Raw genomic sequence first — 18142 nt, 5'->3', positions numbered from 1 at the left:
CAGTTACTCCTTGTTCCCACTCCTAAGCCCCTAATCTACTTTCTGGATTTGCCTATTCTGGATATTTCATATAAATGGAATACAATGTGTGATCTTTTGTCACTGTTTTTTTTTCATGTAGCATGATGTTTTCAAGGTTTATCCATGCTATAGCATGTGTTAGTCCTACATTCCTTTGAATGGTTGTGTAATATTCCATTGTGTGCTAGACCACAGATTGTTTACCCAGTTATCTGTGCACAGATATGTGAGGTGTAAGAACATGGGATGTGCTCATGCACTCGACAGCATTTCTTGAGCACTCTTATTTGATTGGGGCGGGGGGGGGGGCATTGCGGGGTCATCTGGGCTCCAAAGTAGAACTCCTAGGAATAAGAAGACTGGTGGTGGTTAGTAGAAAAGTCATTACTGCCCTGACCGGTTTGGCTCAGTGGATAGAGCGTTGGCCTGCGGACTGAAGGGTCCCAGATTCGATTCCGGTCAAGGGCATGTACCTTGGTTGCGGGCACATACCCAGTGGGGAGTGTGCAGGAGGCAGCTGATCGATGTTTCTCCCTCATCAATGTTTCTAGCTCTCTATCCTTCTCCCTTCCTCTCTGTAAAAAATCAATAAAAAATATATATTAAAGAAAAAAGAAAAGTCATTACCTTCACCCTTCTGCTGTCTACCTGGTGTGGTGCACTGAGGACCTGATGTGCAGTCCTGGTGTGCCATGTTTTTGTGCAGGCACGGTTTAAGGATTTGGTCGAGGAGTGTAGGCTGCTGTTTCTCCAGTCGAGGTCCCCTGGGTGTGGCTTTGAAGCAGCACATAGCCTTTGGCTTCTCGTTCCTCACTTACCTGCTCAGAGTCCTCCATCTTCTTCCAAATGTGAAAAGGTTGGGTTGTTTTTTAAAATATTCCAAAACTTTAAAAATTAAAGCTATTATGTAAAAAAAAAAAAAAAAAACAAACAGCAGTTCACTTTAATTTTTAAAATTTATTTGTTTGAAAATGATAAAGTAACAACAGCTTTATTGAGATGTAATTCACATACTGTAAAATTCACCCTTTTAAATCTATTTGAAGAAGATGATAAAAATGAGACATCAAAGGGCTCAGGAGTGGGCTTCACTGAATGAACAGTTAGACACAGCAAGAGCTGTATTATGTGATTGCATGCTTTTTTTCGTTCTCAATATATTTTCTGAAAATAAGCGCCTTCTAGATATGCTTGCTAATAAGGATGCTCAGTTGAGAAAATTATTTTTTGTTCTGTAATTTTTATGGTTTATTCTCAATTTTGTTGCCAGTTCTTTATAAGCTGATAAGCTAAGAGTTATTAGAATCATTAAAGCTGAACAGCTTGTAACTTTACTTGCCACACAAATAAAAGCCATTTAAAATTTAATTTTATTAGTATATAATCATTATCCAAACTGCATTTGTCATTCAGTATATCCAGTATGACCGTTTTATGAATCACATTATATGTATTTCCGAAATAACATATTAACTTTAGAGCACTAAAGGGCAGAGGACTGTTATAACTGTGTATGTTTTATTCCTTACTCCACCTTCTCCCATGCCTAAAAATTTTTTTTCGTTAATCCTCACCTGAGGATATTTTTTCTTTCTTTTTTTTTTTTTTATTAGTTAAGGTATTACAAATGTGTCCTCATCTGCCCCATTAACCCCCAACCTATCCCCCGCTGAGGATATTTTTTTCAACTGACTTTTTTCATTGCTCTTTCAGAGAGACTAGAAGGGAGGAATGGAGTGGGGAGAGAGAGAGTGAGAGAGAAATATTGATGTCAGAGAGACACATGATTGGTTGCCTCCCGCACCCGCCCTGACCAGAGCTGGAGATCAAACCTGCGATCCAGGTACATGCCCGTGACCAGGAATCGAACCATCAACTCTTTGGTCCATAGGCCAACACTCTAACTGCTAAGCCACACCAGCCAGAGCTAAATTTCTTATTTTTTTATTGAATATATTTATAATGTATTTTTAATTGAGATATAATTCACATAAAATTTAGCATTTGGAAGTGTACAACTTAGTAACTTGTAGTATAGTCTCAAAATTGTACAACTATCACCACTGTCTAATTCCAGAACATCTCTATGATCCCCAAAAGAAACCCTTATCTATTAGCAATCAATCCCAATTCCCCTCTCCCTCTATGGGTTTGTCTATTCTGGATATTTCATATACTGTAAATGGGATTACATGATATATGGCCTTTTGTGTCTGGCTTTTTCACTTACTATATTTTCAAGTTCATCCATGTTGTAGTATGAAGTAGTACTTCATTCCTTTTTATGGTTGAATAATATTCCAATTTATGGATATACCACCTTTTAAAATCCACCCATCAGTTGGTCAACATTTTCAGATTTCACTTTTTATTTAAATCACTGTTTTTGTTCTAAGGTTTGGGGAAAATCAGTCTCCTCCCCCATGGCTTAAACATGTCCGGATTGTTTTTATAGCAGTTTCTAAAGCAGTACTATCTGAACTACTTTTTGTCGGTGACTTTGATAGCAGTGTTTCAAAGTTAACAGGAAGAAGGTTATTGTTGGGAAACAATCCATCCTGCAATCCCACACCCATAAAGTGATATTGAAGTTTATCATAATTTAAGTCACAGAGTACTCCTAACTAAGCAAATTTAGCTAGGCTTGTCACCTAATTAAGGACTTTTAACATCAGAGACAAAAAGGGAAGGGTCATGGCTTTGTAGGAGGAGTATTTTCCATTCCTCTGTGAATTCGGAAATGATGGTGGGCTGATATCTGAGTGCATGGGCTTCCATGTTCCCTGAGTTTCAGCTCCTGAATCCCACTTGAACTTGCCTCAGAATATGGTATCAGCTGTTCCTCTAGAGACCATGGTTTTAGTACCGGAAGTTATTACTGCCAATGGAAAGCGAGTTGACTTAAGTACCATGTTGTTTATGTGTTTCTATTTTTTATTATTTTATTGTTTGATTACAATTTGCATTCAGCACTATTTTGTATTAGTTCCAGCTGTACAGCACAGTGGATGGACATTCATATAGGTTACATGGTGTTCCCTGAAGTGTTTCTTGATCTTTAACCTCAAAGTGCATATTAGACATAGTGGGCTTTGTCCCTTTTGGAAAAGCTGTGGCTTCTTGGGAATTACAGGGAGGCTGTTTCCTTGGGGGGAGAGCTGGATTGCAGGACTGGCACCTATTCATTGTGCCAGTGACAGGGAGGCCAGCTTGAAAAGAGCATGGGCGGTGAGTGGTGCCCATGTGAAACAAGGCTGCATCACAGTGGTTTGGTCTGCGTGGAGACACAGTGCACACACGAGGCGGGCGGGTGGTGGGGAGTGGCCGCCAGCCTTGTACTCTGATGGGCCCTCTGCCAGATGCAGGACAGAAGAGCAGTGTCTGTCAGCCCAGCCAAACGGAGAGGCTCCAGAAGCTTTACGGAGCATTGTGAGAGGGCAGTGAGGTCCTTCCTGTCCCTGAAAGGCCTTTCGAGGCTCTCCTCCATAATGGGAAGGGAGAGCCCTGGGGCCTAGCTTCTTTAAAGAACTAGGCTTGCCCTGGCCAGTTTGGCTCAGGGGTTGGAGCGTTGGCCCTCGGACTGAAGGTTTCGATTTCAGTCAAGGGCAGGTACCTCGGTTGCAGGCTCAATCCCTGGCCTTGATTGGGGCACTGTGCAGAAGGCAACCAATGGATGTGTCACTCTCTCTAAAAAAAAAAAATCAAGGGACACAATATCCTTGTGTGAGGGTTAACAACAACAACAAAGAACCAGGCTTGCTTTTAGCATTGACACACCCCAGAATGCAGAGTGCTGCATAGCTGGGTAAGGGGACAGCTGAGCTCCATGGGCAGGCCTGAGTGCCGTTTCCTTCCCAAACACACACTGGTCCCTAACCTCCTCCTTTAGTATATGTGCTGCCAAAGTGAGCACACTCTCTCTTTTTAATTTGCTGCCCATGTTCATTCTCTTTTTCTTTTTCTCTTTCTCCCTCTGACCTTCCTCTCTTTTTCCCAAGAGTTATATGCATGTCTTGAAACCTAGCGCTTTGAGTTCTTGTGGGTAAAGGATGCCGATGCCAGGACCATGGACAGCCACCCTGTCACCTGGCAGGTAAACCATTTTGGGAGAAGGGATAGGAATCTTGGAAATATAACGAGTTGGGAGAGAGTTTCCCTGGAGGTTCAATGCTCCTTGAACTTCTGGTCAAGCATTACCTCCTCTCCCTCAAGAGGGCTGGCCATGTGGCACGCATGCTTTACATGCTTGGCATTCCCCAGTGGGTCTCATCTTCCTCGCCACATCCACCCGTGCAGTATCTTTTCATCCTCACGATGAGAGACACGGATTGCCGTAGGGAGTTGCTATAGAAATCATGCATCTTAATCAGCTACTTCAGTTCATTTGGATGTTAGGCACCAGAGCATTATAAAACTGCTACTTCTGCCCAGCTGGGCGTGGCTCAGTGGTTTGAGTGTCAACCTATGAACCAGGAGGTCATGGTTTGATTCCCGGTCAGGGCACATGCCCAGGTTGGGGGCTCAATCCCCAGTGGGGGGCATGCAGGAGGCAGCCAATCAATGATTCTCTCTCATCATTGATGTTTCTATCTCCCTCTCCCTTTCTCTCTGAAATCTACACATATACATATGTGTATACACACACACACACACACACACACACACACACATATATATACATATATATACTAGTATCCTATATAATAAAGAGCTAATATGCAAATGGTCATCATGCCCTCACGCTGTCATGCCATAATGGCTCAGACACTCAACACTGGGGAGAGAGAAATAGGGACCAGCCAGGCACAAATGAGCTTGCGAGAGAGGAATGAGGACCAGTCAGGCTGCGGCCCAGGAGAGGGACAAGCCGCCCGCTCTGCAGTCCTGGGCGCCAGCAGCTGCACCTGCGGCCCGGGAGAGCTGCCCACCCACTGTCTCCTGTGGCTACGGCAAGGCCGGGCGAAGCCGGCCCAGGTCCTGGGTTCCTGCGGCTGGCCAGAGGGAGGGAAGCCCGGGTCCCAGGTGCCTGCAACTGGCTGGAGGAGAGAATCCTGGGTCCTGGGTGCGGGGCGAGGCAGAGGCGGTTAGGGGTGATCAGGCCAGCAGGGGAGCAGTTAGGGGCGATCAGGCAGGCAGGCAGAGGGGTTAGGGGCAATCAGGCAGGCAGGCAAGCGGTTAGAAGCCAGTGGTCCCGGATTGTGAGAGGCAGTTGGACATCTCCCGAGGGGTCCTGGATTAGAGAGGGTGCAGGCCGAGCTGAGGGACCCCCCTCCATGCACGAATTTCATGCACTGGGCCTCTAGTATATAATAAAAGCCTAATATGCAAATTGACTGAAAGGCCGAACCACCGGTGGAATGACCAGTCGCTATGATGCACACTGACCACCAGGAGGCAGATGCTCAATGCAGGAGCTGCCCCTAGCCCGCAGGCCCCAGGCCAGCCAAGGCGGATGCCAGCAGGGCCCCCCCCCCCACCCCCGATTGCCCTGCCGGTCATCCCACAGAGGGAGGCTACCAGTGGCAGTGGGGCTGGGGCTGGCAAGTGGGCAGCACCAGGCCGGCCAAGGCAGGTGCCAGCAGGGCTTTCCCCCACCCACCCCCCTGATCGGCCCTGATCGCTGGCCAGGCCTAGGGACCCTCCCCATACACGAATTTCGTGCATCGGGCCTCTAGTGTATATATATTTAAGTATATATTTTTTAAACTGCTACTTCACTGAGGCTGCTGCCTTGGTATCCAATGGTCCTTGTCATCTTTCAGGTTTGATAGGCTCAGTGGGATTCCTAGGTTTGCCAGGCCCATCTCCTAGTTTTCCTTAGACCTGACAAATGACCTAGTGGTAGGCAGTTCCTCCTCTTGGGTTTGGAGCCACTGGACAGTGTGGGTTTATGCCTACCATCAGGGCCAGCAGAAGAGCAGAGTTCCTCTGTGTGGATATTAACACTTCGGTGGGTGGTTTATTTCTTGTTTCAAATAAAGTAACAACTCTTTCCTTTTGGGGGTCTGTTAGCTCATCCCAAATTCTTAGCCTGAAAAAGTGTCAGGTTGTACTGGTATTTATGTTTTGCTTTCTAAGGCTACGTGTTTTCTTATATATGTATACACACGTGAGAAGAGGTTTGGTATGGCGTCTGAATCTGGGGGTACCTCAAGATTCTCTGCCCTTGCCCCCACTTCCTTGGTGAGGGATTCTGAATGGCTCATTCCTGTCACCCTCCACTCCTGGGAAGAATCCATCAGGGGTAAACAGTTTGGGGTGTGGGCCCTAGATTTGCTGTCATGGCTCACTGAGTATGCATCCCTGTTCCCCCAGGAGACTTGGAGCTCCTCTCCGTGCTGACATGATGACCGTGTGCAGGCCGACCAAAGGCAGCCACAGCCAGACTGAAAACCTGAGCTTCAAACTGGCTGACAAGTAAGAACTTTTCTCCCCCAAGAGTGAAGAAGTTGGCCCGGACTCTCAGTCTCCTTCCTTTCACTACTGCCTTTCCCTGTTCTCTAACCCCACTTCCTTGAACTAAGGAGGTGATCTTTTCTGAGTCATTATGATGAGCAGGACTCTTGTCAGTCCTCTCCATGCGCTGCACTCCGTTAAGAACCTGAAACCAAAGTGGTCAAGGGAAGGTCTGACTAGCACCCAGTGTTTGGAGAGGATGATCCCAGGGCCATTCCAAGCAATGTCCCCAGTCACACATTCCAGTCCAGGGTTTATTTTTCTCACTACTGGAATGCACAGGTATGGTGAATATCAGTGAGCCCTAAATCTTGGCAGCTGCATCTGTCTACATAGCGTCTTTACCCATCTTATATCAGCAGGACTGTTTTCTCCCCAGGTGTTTTCCTCTGATACTCTCTCACACATTCTGCAAAGGAGTTGGCAATCCCTGAGCTTTTCACAGCTGTAGAACCCCTCCTGGGGCCATAGACTCCTGGAAACAGGAACTAGAGAAGTTCTTGGGTGCGGCAGCCATGTGAAGAAGGCGCTCTGCCCTTTGTTTCATCACCCTTGCTGCTCTTGCTGGAGCTTTGTCACTCTAGCGTGGTCTTCCAGCAAGGCATCCTTTTTTAGTTTTTAGATAGGGCCTCAGTGATTGTGAAGTCATGCCAGACGTTTGGAGCCTTAGACAATAACTTAAATAACACTAATTACCATTAATTAATATCAAGATTTATAATGTACGTACTCTGGACATGTTACATGTATTAGCTCGTTCATTCATTCATTTAATAAATATTTAATGACTACCTATTATGTGCTGGGCACAGCAAATGAGATAAATTAGACCTCTGTACTCCTAAAGTTCCAGTCTAGACAAAGGAGATAGGGTTCTTACTTTGAGATGAAAAAAAAAATGGAACCAAGAGTCCAACCCAGGTCCCTCTGACTCTAAAACCATGTATTTATCTACTGTCATCATTGTTTAACAGAGTCCTGGCTGAATAGCTCAGTTGGTTAGAACGTCGTCCCAATACGCCAAAGTTGTGGGTTCAATGTCTGGTCCAGGCACATACAAGAATCAACCAATGAATGCATAAATAAGTGCAACAACAAATCAATCTCTCTCTCTCTCTCTCTCTCTCTCTCTCTCTCTCTCTCTCTCTCTCCCCCTCCCTCCCTTTCTTCTCCCTTCCCTCCCTCCCTCTTCCTTCCCCCCTCTCTCAAATCAATAAATCAAAATTTTTTCAGTGTTGTTTAACAATATATGTGATATTAGTGATTATATATTTGTCACTAAACATGCACTAACCTGAACTGTGTTTTTATGTGTCTGTCCTATTTCTTCATCTCACTTCTAGCTCCGTGGGAACAAGGACTTTAACTTTTGCCTTTTGAATTCTCAGTAAAATATCAACAAAATGATTCTGATTCCAATTCTGACTAAAATCTGAATTCATGCCAATGTCCTCAGTGGTAACAGAACAATTAAAAAATGTGTTTCTTTTCTGTAAGCACTCTGTTATTTATGCTAATTGTTTATTTAAATAAGGAATTCTGCTTTGGTAGCCATATGTAACATGAAAATGTGTTTGCAATTTCACACGTTTCTAATTTATATTGAGCAACCAAGAATAGCAACACAACTTACGAGCTATTGTTCCATAGGAAGAAGTCTCTACATAAACAACTGTTAGTCTTTGGAATAGAAAGCTAAATAGAAATAGAGTGTGTGAAGTTGGTAATAATTCATCCCTCATGTAAACCTAACTGGGGTTTCAGAATTCCTACACAGCTTCATCTATGTTTCACAGAATGTGCACCATGAAGTAGGCCTATGCATGTTTGCTAATCTTGACACATCTAAAGTCACTGTGTTAGGCATGATCTGTGTTGGTGGAAGCACAGATACTCCCATTCTCATTAGACTAGCTTAAAAATGTTTTTCTGGTTTTCTTTCAACATAATTTTCAACATCTTTATGACACTAATCTCCTAAGATTACATTTGGAGGCATGTATCCCCATATGTACATTCTAGGCCAGCATTTTCTGGAGTGGTGGGAATGTTCTACTCCATCCGATTAGAGTAACCATTAGCCACATGTGGTTACTGAGTCCTCGACATGTGGCTGGTGCAACTGGGGAACTGAATTGAATTTGATTTCAGTTTAAATAGCCACATATGGCTAGTGGCCACTATATTGGACAGTGCAGTTGTAGGCCACCCATGAGATCCGGATCTGCTTGTTGGTTCACTCATTTATGCAGCAAAGATTTATTGGCCTTCCTACTCTGCTAGGTGTTGTTCTAGGTGCTAGGGATGTATCAGTAGCCAAAACAGACCAAATTCAAAATGAAACAAAACAATCCCTGTCCTCACAGAGAGACCATTCTAGTAGGGCTCACATTCTAAAGGAGGTTTAATTCAAATGCAGCCAATCATTGTGTCTTCACCGATTCAAATCAGGACAACTTACCAAGCCCAGGATTAGCAAAAACTTTGTAACTCATGGCGTTGTTCTAATTTTGAATAATCATTACAAAGGCCCATCCATTGAAAACAGAAGCAGAGGAAACTTAGATTATATACTCTCTTCTCCTATTTTCATCAGGGAGAAAAAAGCTCATAGTAATGGTAACCACCACGTCTTGTACATTTGTGACATGCTAGATATTTTATGTGGGCTAGCTCATTCAGTGTTTACAGTCACCCTGTTAGATATGTATTATTATCACTATTATTCCTATTTCACAGACGAGGAAATTGAGATTTAGAGAAGTTAAACATCTTGCCCAAGGTCACACAGCTGGTCAGTGGTTGAATTAGGATTTAAACCCAAGTCTACTGGACTCCAAATCCAATAGCTCCATGATATCTTCCCCAAGAAAAATATTATGTGATTTTTTTTTAGATGGTGGTTTCAGTGTTTGTGATTTGCAGCCAGCATATAATATATCTGAGTTCTAGGAAATCTCTATGACCAGCCAAGAACAATAACGTGGCTACTGAGTCCTCACCCAGTGTTTATCTTTCTTGTTCAGGGTCCAGGTGGAAGGCCCAAAGGCTGGGGAAGATCTCCAAAGGCAGCCCTGTCGGTCCTCCAGTCCTTTCCTAAAGACTGATCAGGACTCACCCCTCCAAAGAAGCCCGTTGGAAAACCTCAATAACCTGAAGCTAAAGTTAAGAGTAGACTGTTTTCAGCAGAACATGTTCAACTCAAATATGATCATCAGTGACCCAGCTTCAGGTCTCAATGCTAAAGAAGCCAGCAAGGCTGGCAGGAGGCAGCTCAGTGGAGTTCAGAACCTCTGCCCTCCTGCCCGAGGCAGGGCCGGACACAAGTCCCTCAGCATAAAGGACAAGATATCAGAATGGGAAGGGAAAAGGGAGTTGCCCACTCCTGCACCCGGCAGGAAAGCAGATGGGCAAGAGGATTACCTGACATCCTGCGTGACGGACAGGAGATGTGATGATGGTGTGATGACTCAGTTCACAGCAGCTGAGAACGGAACGAGGCCGGAAAGAGAGAGCAAAGAGAACGAGAGGAACAAGGAGGTAGTGGAAGTCGTGGGACAGAATGCGGAGCGGAGGCTAGACCTAAGCCAGCCAGCCAGGGAGCTGTCTCCGAGCATGGGCAAAGGCCTAGAGCTGAGGCTTAGCAAACAGCGCTTTCAGAACGATAGCCTCTCTGTGCTGGTGCAGGTCAAGAAACTTGAGCAGGCTCTGAAGGATGGCGTGGCAGGACTGGATCTCCAGTTACCAGGGACTTGTTATTCCCCACACTGTGTGCCAGACAAGGAGGGGCCCAGCCTCACAGGGAACCGTGGATGTGGGAGTGGCTCAGAATTCAGGTCCCACCACGTGGACCTGGAAGCCAGGCAGCCCACCCCCGAGGTTGCAGAGGAACGGAGAGGCTCCTACGGGAAAGCCTGTGATCAGAGCCTGGAGAGTGTATACAGAGGCTCCTCCTCCAAACACTTCATCAACCCCCTGCCCAAACCCCGGAGAACGTTCATGCATGATGGAGAAGGGGACAAGGATGGGAGCCCCGGCATCAGCTTCAGGAAAGATCGCAGGAACCTGCCTCCTCTGCCCACTCTTCCTCCCCCACCCCTGCCCTCCTCTCCACCACCTCCCTCTGTGAACAGAAGACTGTGGAATGGGAGACCGAAGCCCAGTGCTGACCACAGGTAGGTGCCGGCGACTGTCCACTTCAGTCGTCTATGCCGCATCACAGCTGCTGCTCAGTCTACTTACTTGTTTTTGTAAACTGATGGGTCTTGTAGTTAGTTGAGACTGTTTATAACTTAAGGTAGTTTATTGACTAAACGTGGACACGTGATAACTGATGCATGTGTTTTGTCTTTGTTTTACCCTTTGGATGTGATGAGTACTTGTGATTCAGACAGTAACCAAGCATTCAATGAAAATTTGTTTTATCCCTGGCATCTACTAATTGCTGCTAACGGGAGCTCTATTTTCGACTACCATCCCTGCTAGTGCTTGGTACTTTCAGTCTTTCCTGGCTCTTCCTTTCATGTTTTGTCTTGGTATGGGCTACAGACACACACTGCCTGGGTCTACCCTGGCCCCATCATGGTCATTCTCTATGACCTTGAACAAGTGACTTAACCTCTCTCGAAGCCTCAGGTTCCTCATTTATACATAGATGCACACACTGTGAATATTTTATAATATTAAAATAACACATTAGGTAATAAAGCATGTGAATGCTTGAAAATAAAATCTGTGCTTTGGATTCAGTTTCTTCTCTGCTTTGAAACTTAAATTTCTAGTCCATTTCTGTAATGTGCTCATTGGTTTATACCCACGAAAGTGGAAACCGGCTTTAGAGCAGAACTCCTCAGACAGTTGTCCGTACTTACAGTCATCACTTCTTCACCTCCTGTTTTTTTCCTTGACCCACTGCAGTTGGGCTTTTGCCACTTATCCTGAAACTGCTCTTGACCAAGGCTACAAACAGCCTCCATCCTGCTACATCCAATCACTAGTTCTCTGTTCTTGTCATTGACCAACTCTCTTGGCAATTGAGGAACAGCTGAGGTGCTACATCTTGAACCACTGTATTCACTTGGCTTCTAGGTCACCCACTTTCCTGGTAGTCCTACTTCACTGGCTGTTCCTTTTCGTAAGTGTCAGAATATCCCCACCACCACCACCACCACCACCACCACCAATGCATCCATACCTCATCCTGAGGTCAGAACAGGAACTTCTCTCCATCTACACGCACTAAATGATCTCATCCAGTCTCATGGCTTTAAATGTCAATTACATGCTCATGACTCCCAACTATGTATCTCCAGCCCCAACTCCCTCACCCAGCTTCAGATTAGATTAGTCATCTCCTGTTTGGGTCTCCATTTGGTTAGCTAATATGTCCAAACCTAAATTCTCAATCCAGGCCATGGCAAAGCACCTCCTCTCAAAGTAATTCCCATTTTATTAAATGGTCCTGTCCTTCATTTTGCTTAGGCCAGAAACCTAGTCCTCTCTTTTTCACGTACCCCCATCTAATTCATCAGCAAGTCCTTTGGTTCTAGTTTTAAATGTTATCTTGAATTTGATTACACCTCCTCCACTGCTACCACCTTAATCATCTTGGATCCACCACTACCCCCAGTATATTCCTTTCTCAGCAGCTAGGTGAAATTATCTAGAAATATAGATTAGAGCATGTCACTCCCCCACTCAACAAGGTCTGTCAGGTAGGATTCTTTTGGCTGCCAAAACATAATTTCTTTTTTTTTTTAATTTAAATTTTTTATTGTTGCAAGTATTACGTATGTCTCCTTTTTCTCCTATAGACCTCTCCCCAGTTGCTCCCACCCCCCTAAAACAATTTCTTATGTTCTCTTCTAGGGAAAAAGGTTTGTATATTCTAGAATTTTATATAAATTTACAGTATATAAAAAATTATGTCTTTTAAAAGTGAAAGCATGCTATATATCTCTTCCTTTTTATACTCTTTTTTACTTAAAATATCATTGAGATCTTTCCATCTTACTACCTTCCTTTTTTTTTCTTCCACCTTTCTACAACTACCACATTCTTTACATCATGTGGGTAGATAATTTTTTATTTAGCTGTTCCCCTACTGATGGACACTTGGGTTGTTTCCAGTTTACAAATAATGCTGTGATGAGCAGTATATAGCATTAGAGAAGATTCTAGAGCCAGAGTACTTCTAGCTCTGCTACTTGTTAGCTGTGTGACATTGTACAAGCTACTAAATTTGTCTTGGCCTCATTTTACTTAAAATGGTGATAATTAGCCCTAGCCAGTTTGGCTCAGCAGATAGAGCGTTGGCCTGCAGACCAAAGGGTCCCCGATTCAATTCCGGTCAAGGGCACATACCTTGGTTGCAGGCTCCTCCCCGACCTGGGACCTGGTCAGGGCTCATGCAGGAGGCAATCAATGTGTTTCTCTCACATCGATGTTTCTCTCTGTCTTTCCCTTTCTCTTCCACTCTCCCTATAAGTCATTGAAAAAATATCCTCCAGTGAGGATTAACAAAAATAATGATAGTAAATAAATAAATAAATAAATAAATAAAATGGTGATAATTATAATAACCACTTCATAAGTTGTGAAGAAGATAAGTAAATATGTGTAAATCATAAAACAAAGCCTGGGATGTAGTAAAGGCTTAATAAATGTTAGCTATTACTGTTTTCTGGCTCTCTTTTGTTTAATTAATCAGGGTATCTGTTTCTTTTTCAATACCAAATATTTTAATTATTTAATATATTAATATATTTTAATATTTAGTAGAGTTTACAGAAATTTCTTATTGTTGCTGATAATGAGTCAGCTGGTTCTCCTGGACATTCTCCGTATTCTATCATGTCATATGAAAAAAAATGATCATTTGGTCTCCATTCTAATAATTATAAACCTCTTATTTATTTTCTTATTCTCCTTTTTAAAAAATGTCTTAACTATTCTTGCGTTTTTCTAAATGTTCTATATAGCACTATCAAATTTCACTCACACAAAATGTTAGTTTTAATTTTTTTATTTTAAAAATTAAAAAAATTTAAATTATAGTTTGTCAGTTGATTCTCTTGGACTTTCTATGTATATAATCATATTGTCTGCAAAGAATTATCATTTTACCCTTTTTAAAAAAATTTATACCTCCAAATTCTTTCTCTTACCGCATTACCCTGGCTAATACTTTCAGAGCAGAATTAAATAATAAGCAACAGGCAGACTTATCTCACCCCTAACTTTAATGGTAATGGTTCTAGTATTCCACTCTCAAACACTCTTGTTTGAGGTATGCTTTTATGTTATCAAGGTAATGTTCATTTATATTTCTTATTTTACTGAGTTTTAAAAATTAGGATTAAATGGTAGATTTTTGTCAAATTATACTTCAGCAACTTTATACAATCATATGGTTCTTCTCCCTTGACTATTAATAGTGAATTTATATCTAATACTAACCCATCCTTAGATTTTGGGGATGAACTCTTATTTGGTCTTGGTTTATTATTATTTTTAATGTACTGCTAAATTCTATTTGCTAATATTTTAAGATCTTTGTCTCAGTATTCTATAAATGGGACTGGCCTGTACTTGGTACTTATTGCACTATCTTTATTAGGCTTTGGTATCAGTGAAATCTATAGAAGAATTTAGAGAATTTCTTCTTTATGTTTTGAGAAAGTTTGAATCCATCTCCAACCCTGCATTCTTTCCCAAACAAGTGCCAAGCCCAGGGCCCTAAATACTCTGGTGCTTTTCTACTCCCGTCCCCATGCTTCCCAACGACAGCCCTCCCACACCCTTTTCTGGGCTCTTCCCGCAAAGAGGCCCGCTCTCCGGGCAGGTTGATTCTGGGAGATTGGAGTCTTTCATCTGTGTCATCATTGGGAAGACAGAGCAACCTGCTGAACAGTTATTTCCATTATCATTTTTCTTTTAGCTACCATCTGCTATTTTCAGTCTCCCAGCATTTTCTTTCAAACCAGCTAAAGTTACTTAGTTTCAGTCCAAAGATGAAATTTTTCTTGGCCAGTTTGAATATGGTTGCATCAGCTGTGTTTTAAGAATTTTGGCTTTGGATTTTTCATTTTGTTTAAAATAGTACAATGGGAGTGATTAGGGCAAGATGTTCACTTTCTGCTCTTAAAAAATAAAGTGTGCTCTTTATTGTGGTCCTATCTCTAAAAGAAAAAAGAAATAGGAAGGAAAAAAAAAAAGGCTCAACTCTGCATTTGGCAGACTTACTGCCCTGAGGCAGGAAAGCCAAGCCAAGGTTGAAGAAAGAAATGATTAAGGATTTTGAGGTTATGAAGGTTTAGAATTACATGGCCAGGCTGTGTGCATTAGAGAATGTATTCAGCTTATTTTCATAGACCAATTAGTCCACCTCAGCAAGAGCCAAACCAATGAATTCAGATACTCAGTTTGAGAAAATGTTTTTTTTTCTTTCTCTCTTTTTATTTTTCCCTTCCCTTTTTTCTCTTTCCTCTTTTATCTCTTCTTCTTCCTCATCTCCTTCCTTTCTTTCTTCCCTTTCTTCTCTCTTCTTTCTTCATTTCTCTAAAGCCCCAGGAAATTAAATGCAAGGCCTTATGTCTTCAGTCCTAAAATGGAAAATAAGAAACCCTCAAATATCAGGAAATTCCAAAGATAAGATTCCTGCAGCAGCATTAACTTGGTTATGTATGTTTTATGGCATACATTTAATAACTTTGACAGGAATGCCTTAAGGCTGACATTAAACAAGAAAAGTTATTATTTTTTAAGTATAAGCAGCATCCTGAATTCACATGTATCTATTTACCCCAAAGGTTTTAACTTGAATTCAGATTTTTTGTTTTAGTTTAATTTGATCATATGACAGAGTTTTTTAGGTCATTATCCAACCAAATAACTACATTGACCAAAATTTCAACTTGTCGACTGATTGTTTTGGCATTATATAGATTCAGCCTTTCCTTGGGACCTTAGCATGAGACTCAGAATTTTTTGAGGACATGAAACCTCAGTCATTTTATGGCTGTTATTGATTCCTTAATTTTCATCTTCTATAGGACTGATAGGGATCTCCATAGTGCTCTGGCTGGGCAGCAACCCTCAGCTACCATCAGTTTAGTGGTTAAAGTTCACTTACCAGCAACGCTGAGGCCTGTCCCTGTCGTTATGAGTCTGCCTTAGTCAACATGACATCCATGAGGTAACTCTTACTGCTGTGTCTAAAAACTGAATGTTTAAAAGCTTCAAAGAGGCCCAGCTGGTGTGGCTAAGTGGTTGAGCATCGACCTATGAACCAGGAGGTCAGGAGGTCATGGTTTAATTCCTTGGTCAGGGCACATGCCTGGGTTGCAGGCTCAATCCCCATTGTGGGGCATGCAGGAGGCAGGCGATCAATGATTCTCTCTCATTGATGTTTCTATGTCTTCCTCTCCCTTCTTTTCTGAAATCAATACAAATATATTTAAAATAATAAAAAAGCAGCTTCAAAGGGACAAATTGTTTGATTAATTTGAGATTTAGACAAAAATTAATCAAAAAGTATCTGAGAAGCTTGATTTTGTAAATTTGTTTATTCCCATAGTAGCACATTGGAAAACAGTGATGAGAGTAGAGAGGGTGGTGGTTAATCTACCTTAGAAGAGTGGTTGTCATGTCTTAGTTCTCATCAGAAGGTGGAAATGGTTGGATTTTAGACACAATGGTGGATAGAGATAGTTTTTCTTCAGACACTTCTATTTTGGATTCAGCATAGAGAAAAGCAGAAACCAAATGTGGATAGTTATAATCCTTGATGGGGAAATACCTGATAACAGAGCAAGCCAAGAGCTGACATAAGCAATCTCCCACTTAGCTCCCTACTCTGGACAGCCGGTGGTACGCACGCCTTCCCCAGAGGTGTGGTGGGCTGGGGGGAAAATGCCTGGGCAGCAAGAAGGGAGTCTGTGGCAGCTGGAGGCGGATGAGGGAATCAGAGCATGGCATCCCTGGTTCTAGCCAATTATATTATGGGTTTTAAGTGGTGGCTGGGTCCCAGGCTATCTAAGCTTATTTAGCCCATGGCTGAAAATAATTCTGGAGGAAATGTGTTCAAAACAATCAACTAACAATTAGCTCTAGGAATACAGTTGCTTTATCTGTGTTTGCCAAAATAGGGATAAATTATAAGCAATAAATGTAACTGTTAAAACCAGCTTTAAAAATACTCATTCAGTTATTCAACCAGCAAATATTTAAGGTGAACCAGTATAGTGTTAGACACGGGAATATAGCAAAGAACAAGGTAGACTGAGACTCTGCCCACATGGACCTTACAGACTAGTAATAGTTGGAAGTGCACAACTAGTTATGTAACCACGGTGCTATGGGAATGTGTGTGTGTTGCAGGGGGTGGGGGTGGGGGGTTGTGGTGGTATTTAGCCTGTCATGAAATGGCCAGATCGGAAGGGAGATAGCACTCAGACTGAAGCCTGAGGTTCCCGGGGAAAGGTGACAGCGGGAGATGGGAGTTCAGTTTGAGTGAACAAATAGGTGAAGGTCCTGGGGCAAGAAAGACTTCATTCAGGCCTCTGGAGGACCTGAACTGCACGGTGTGGCCAGAGGGTGAGGAGGGGTGTGACCCTAGAGTCCTCTGGAGCCAACCTCCCGAAGAGCCCTGTAGACCAGGCAGGAATTTGGTCCTATTGCCTAAGACGAATAGGAAGCATTTGAAAAGTTTAGGAAGGGGAGAGACACAATCTAATTTGCATTTTTAGGATCTTGCCCCACAGCAGCATGGAGACGGGAAAGGGCACCGGTGACAGGGTGGCCAGTTGAGAGGGTGGGAGGAAGAGCCAGGTGGTATTGGAGTTACCCTGTGGTGTAGTTGCAGTGGGGACTGAGAAGTGGGTGGACTTCAGGAGTATTTTGCAGGTAGAACTCTTGTGCATAGGTTAGAAGTGGGCAGTAGGAGAGAGGGTGACAGCCTTTGCTGAAATGACCTGTGCTGGAGGAGGCTCTGGTCCTCGTGGGGAGCGGGAAATAAGAGTATGAGTTCAGTTCTGGATCTGTTAATTTTGAGATCCCTGTGCGTCATCCAAATGAAGGTGTTGGATGAACTCTTATATTAGTACTAGAGGCCCGATGCACGAAATTCATGCAAGAGTAGGCCTTCCTGCCCCAACAGGTTTGGCTCAGTGGCTAGAGCAGCCGTGGGCAAACTACGGCCCGTGGGCCGAATCCGGCCCGTTTGAAATGAATAAAACTAAAAAAAAAAAAAAAAAGACCGTACCCTTTTATGTAATGCTGTTTACTTTGAATTTATATTAGTTCACACAAACACTCCATCCATGCTTTTGTTCTGGCCCTCCGGTCCAGTTTAAGAACCCATTGTGGCCCTCGAGTCAAAAAGTTTGCCCACCCCTGGGCTAGAGCGTCAGCCTGTGGACTGAAAGGTCCCAGGTTCGATTCCAATCAAGGGCATGTACCTTGGTTGTGGGCACATCCCCAGTAGGAGGTGTGCAGGAGGCAGCTTATTGATGTTTCTCTCTCATTGATGTTTCTAACTCTCTATCCCTCTCCCTTCCTCTCTGTAAAAAATCAATAAAATATGCTTTTTAAAAAAGAGTAGGCCTTCCTTCCCCCGGCTGCCGGCACTGGCCTCCCTCTGGCACCTGGAACCTGGGCTTTCCTC

General features: G+C 43.1%; 1 protein-coding gene across 1 annotated transcript in view; it reads left to right on the top strand.

The window, feature by feature from the left end:
- The window catches only part of DENND2A (DENN domain containing 2A), a 108394-nt gene that overhangs the window by 38788 nt on the left and 51464 nt on the right, over positions 1–18142 (top strand). The window contains exons 2-3 of the mRNA XM_014460822.2: positions 6337–6438; positions 9504–10652. Of these exons, the coding sequence (XP_014316308.2) occupies positions 6365–6438; positions 9504–10652 (1223 nt within the window). The 5' untranslated portion in view covers positions 6337–6364. The remainder of the gene's footprint in view (positions 1–6336; positions 6439–9503; positions 10653–18142) is intronic.

The sequence above is a fragment of the Myotis lucifugus genome, unplaced genomic scaffold (assembly GCF_000147115.1).
Source record: "Myotis lucifugus unplaced genomic scaffold, Myoluc2.0 scaffold_141, whole genome shotgun sequence".
In the NCBI taxonomy this organism is placed as follows: Eukaryota; Metazoa; Chordata; class Mammalia; order Chiroptera; family Vespertilionidae; genus Myotis; species Myotis lucifugus.
The sequence above is the reverse complement of the archived record's forward strand: the minus strand, read 5'-3'. Positions and strand labels throughout refer to the sequence as shown.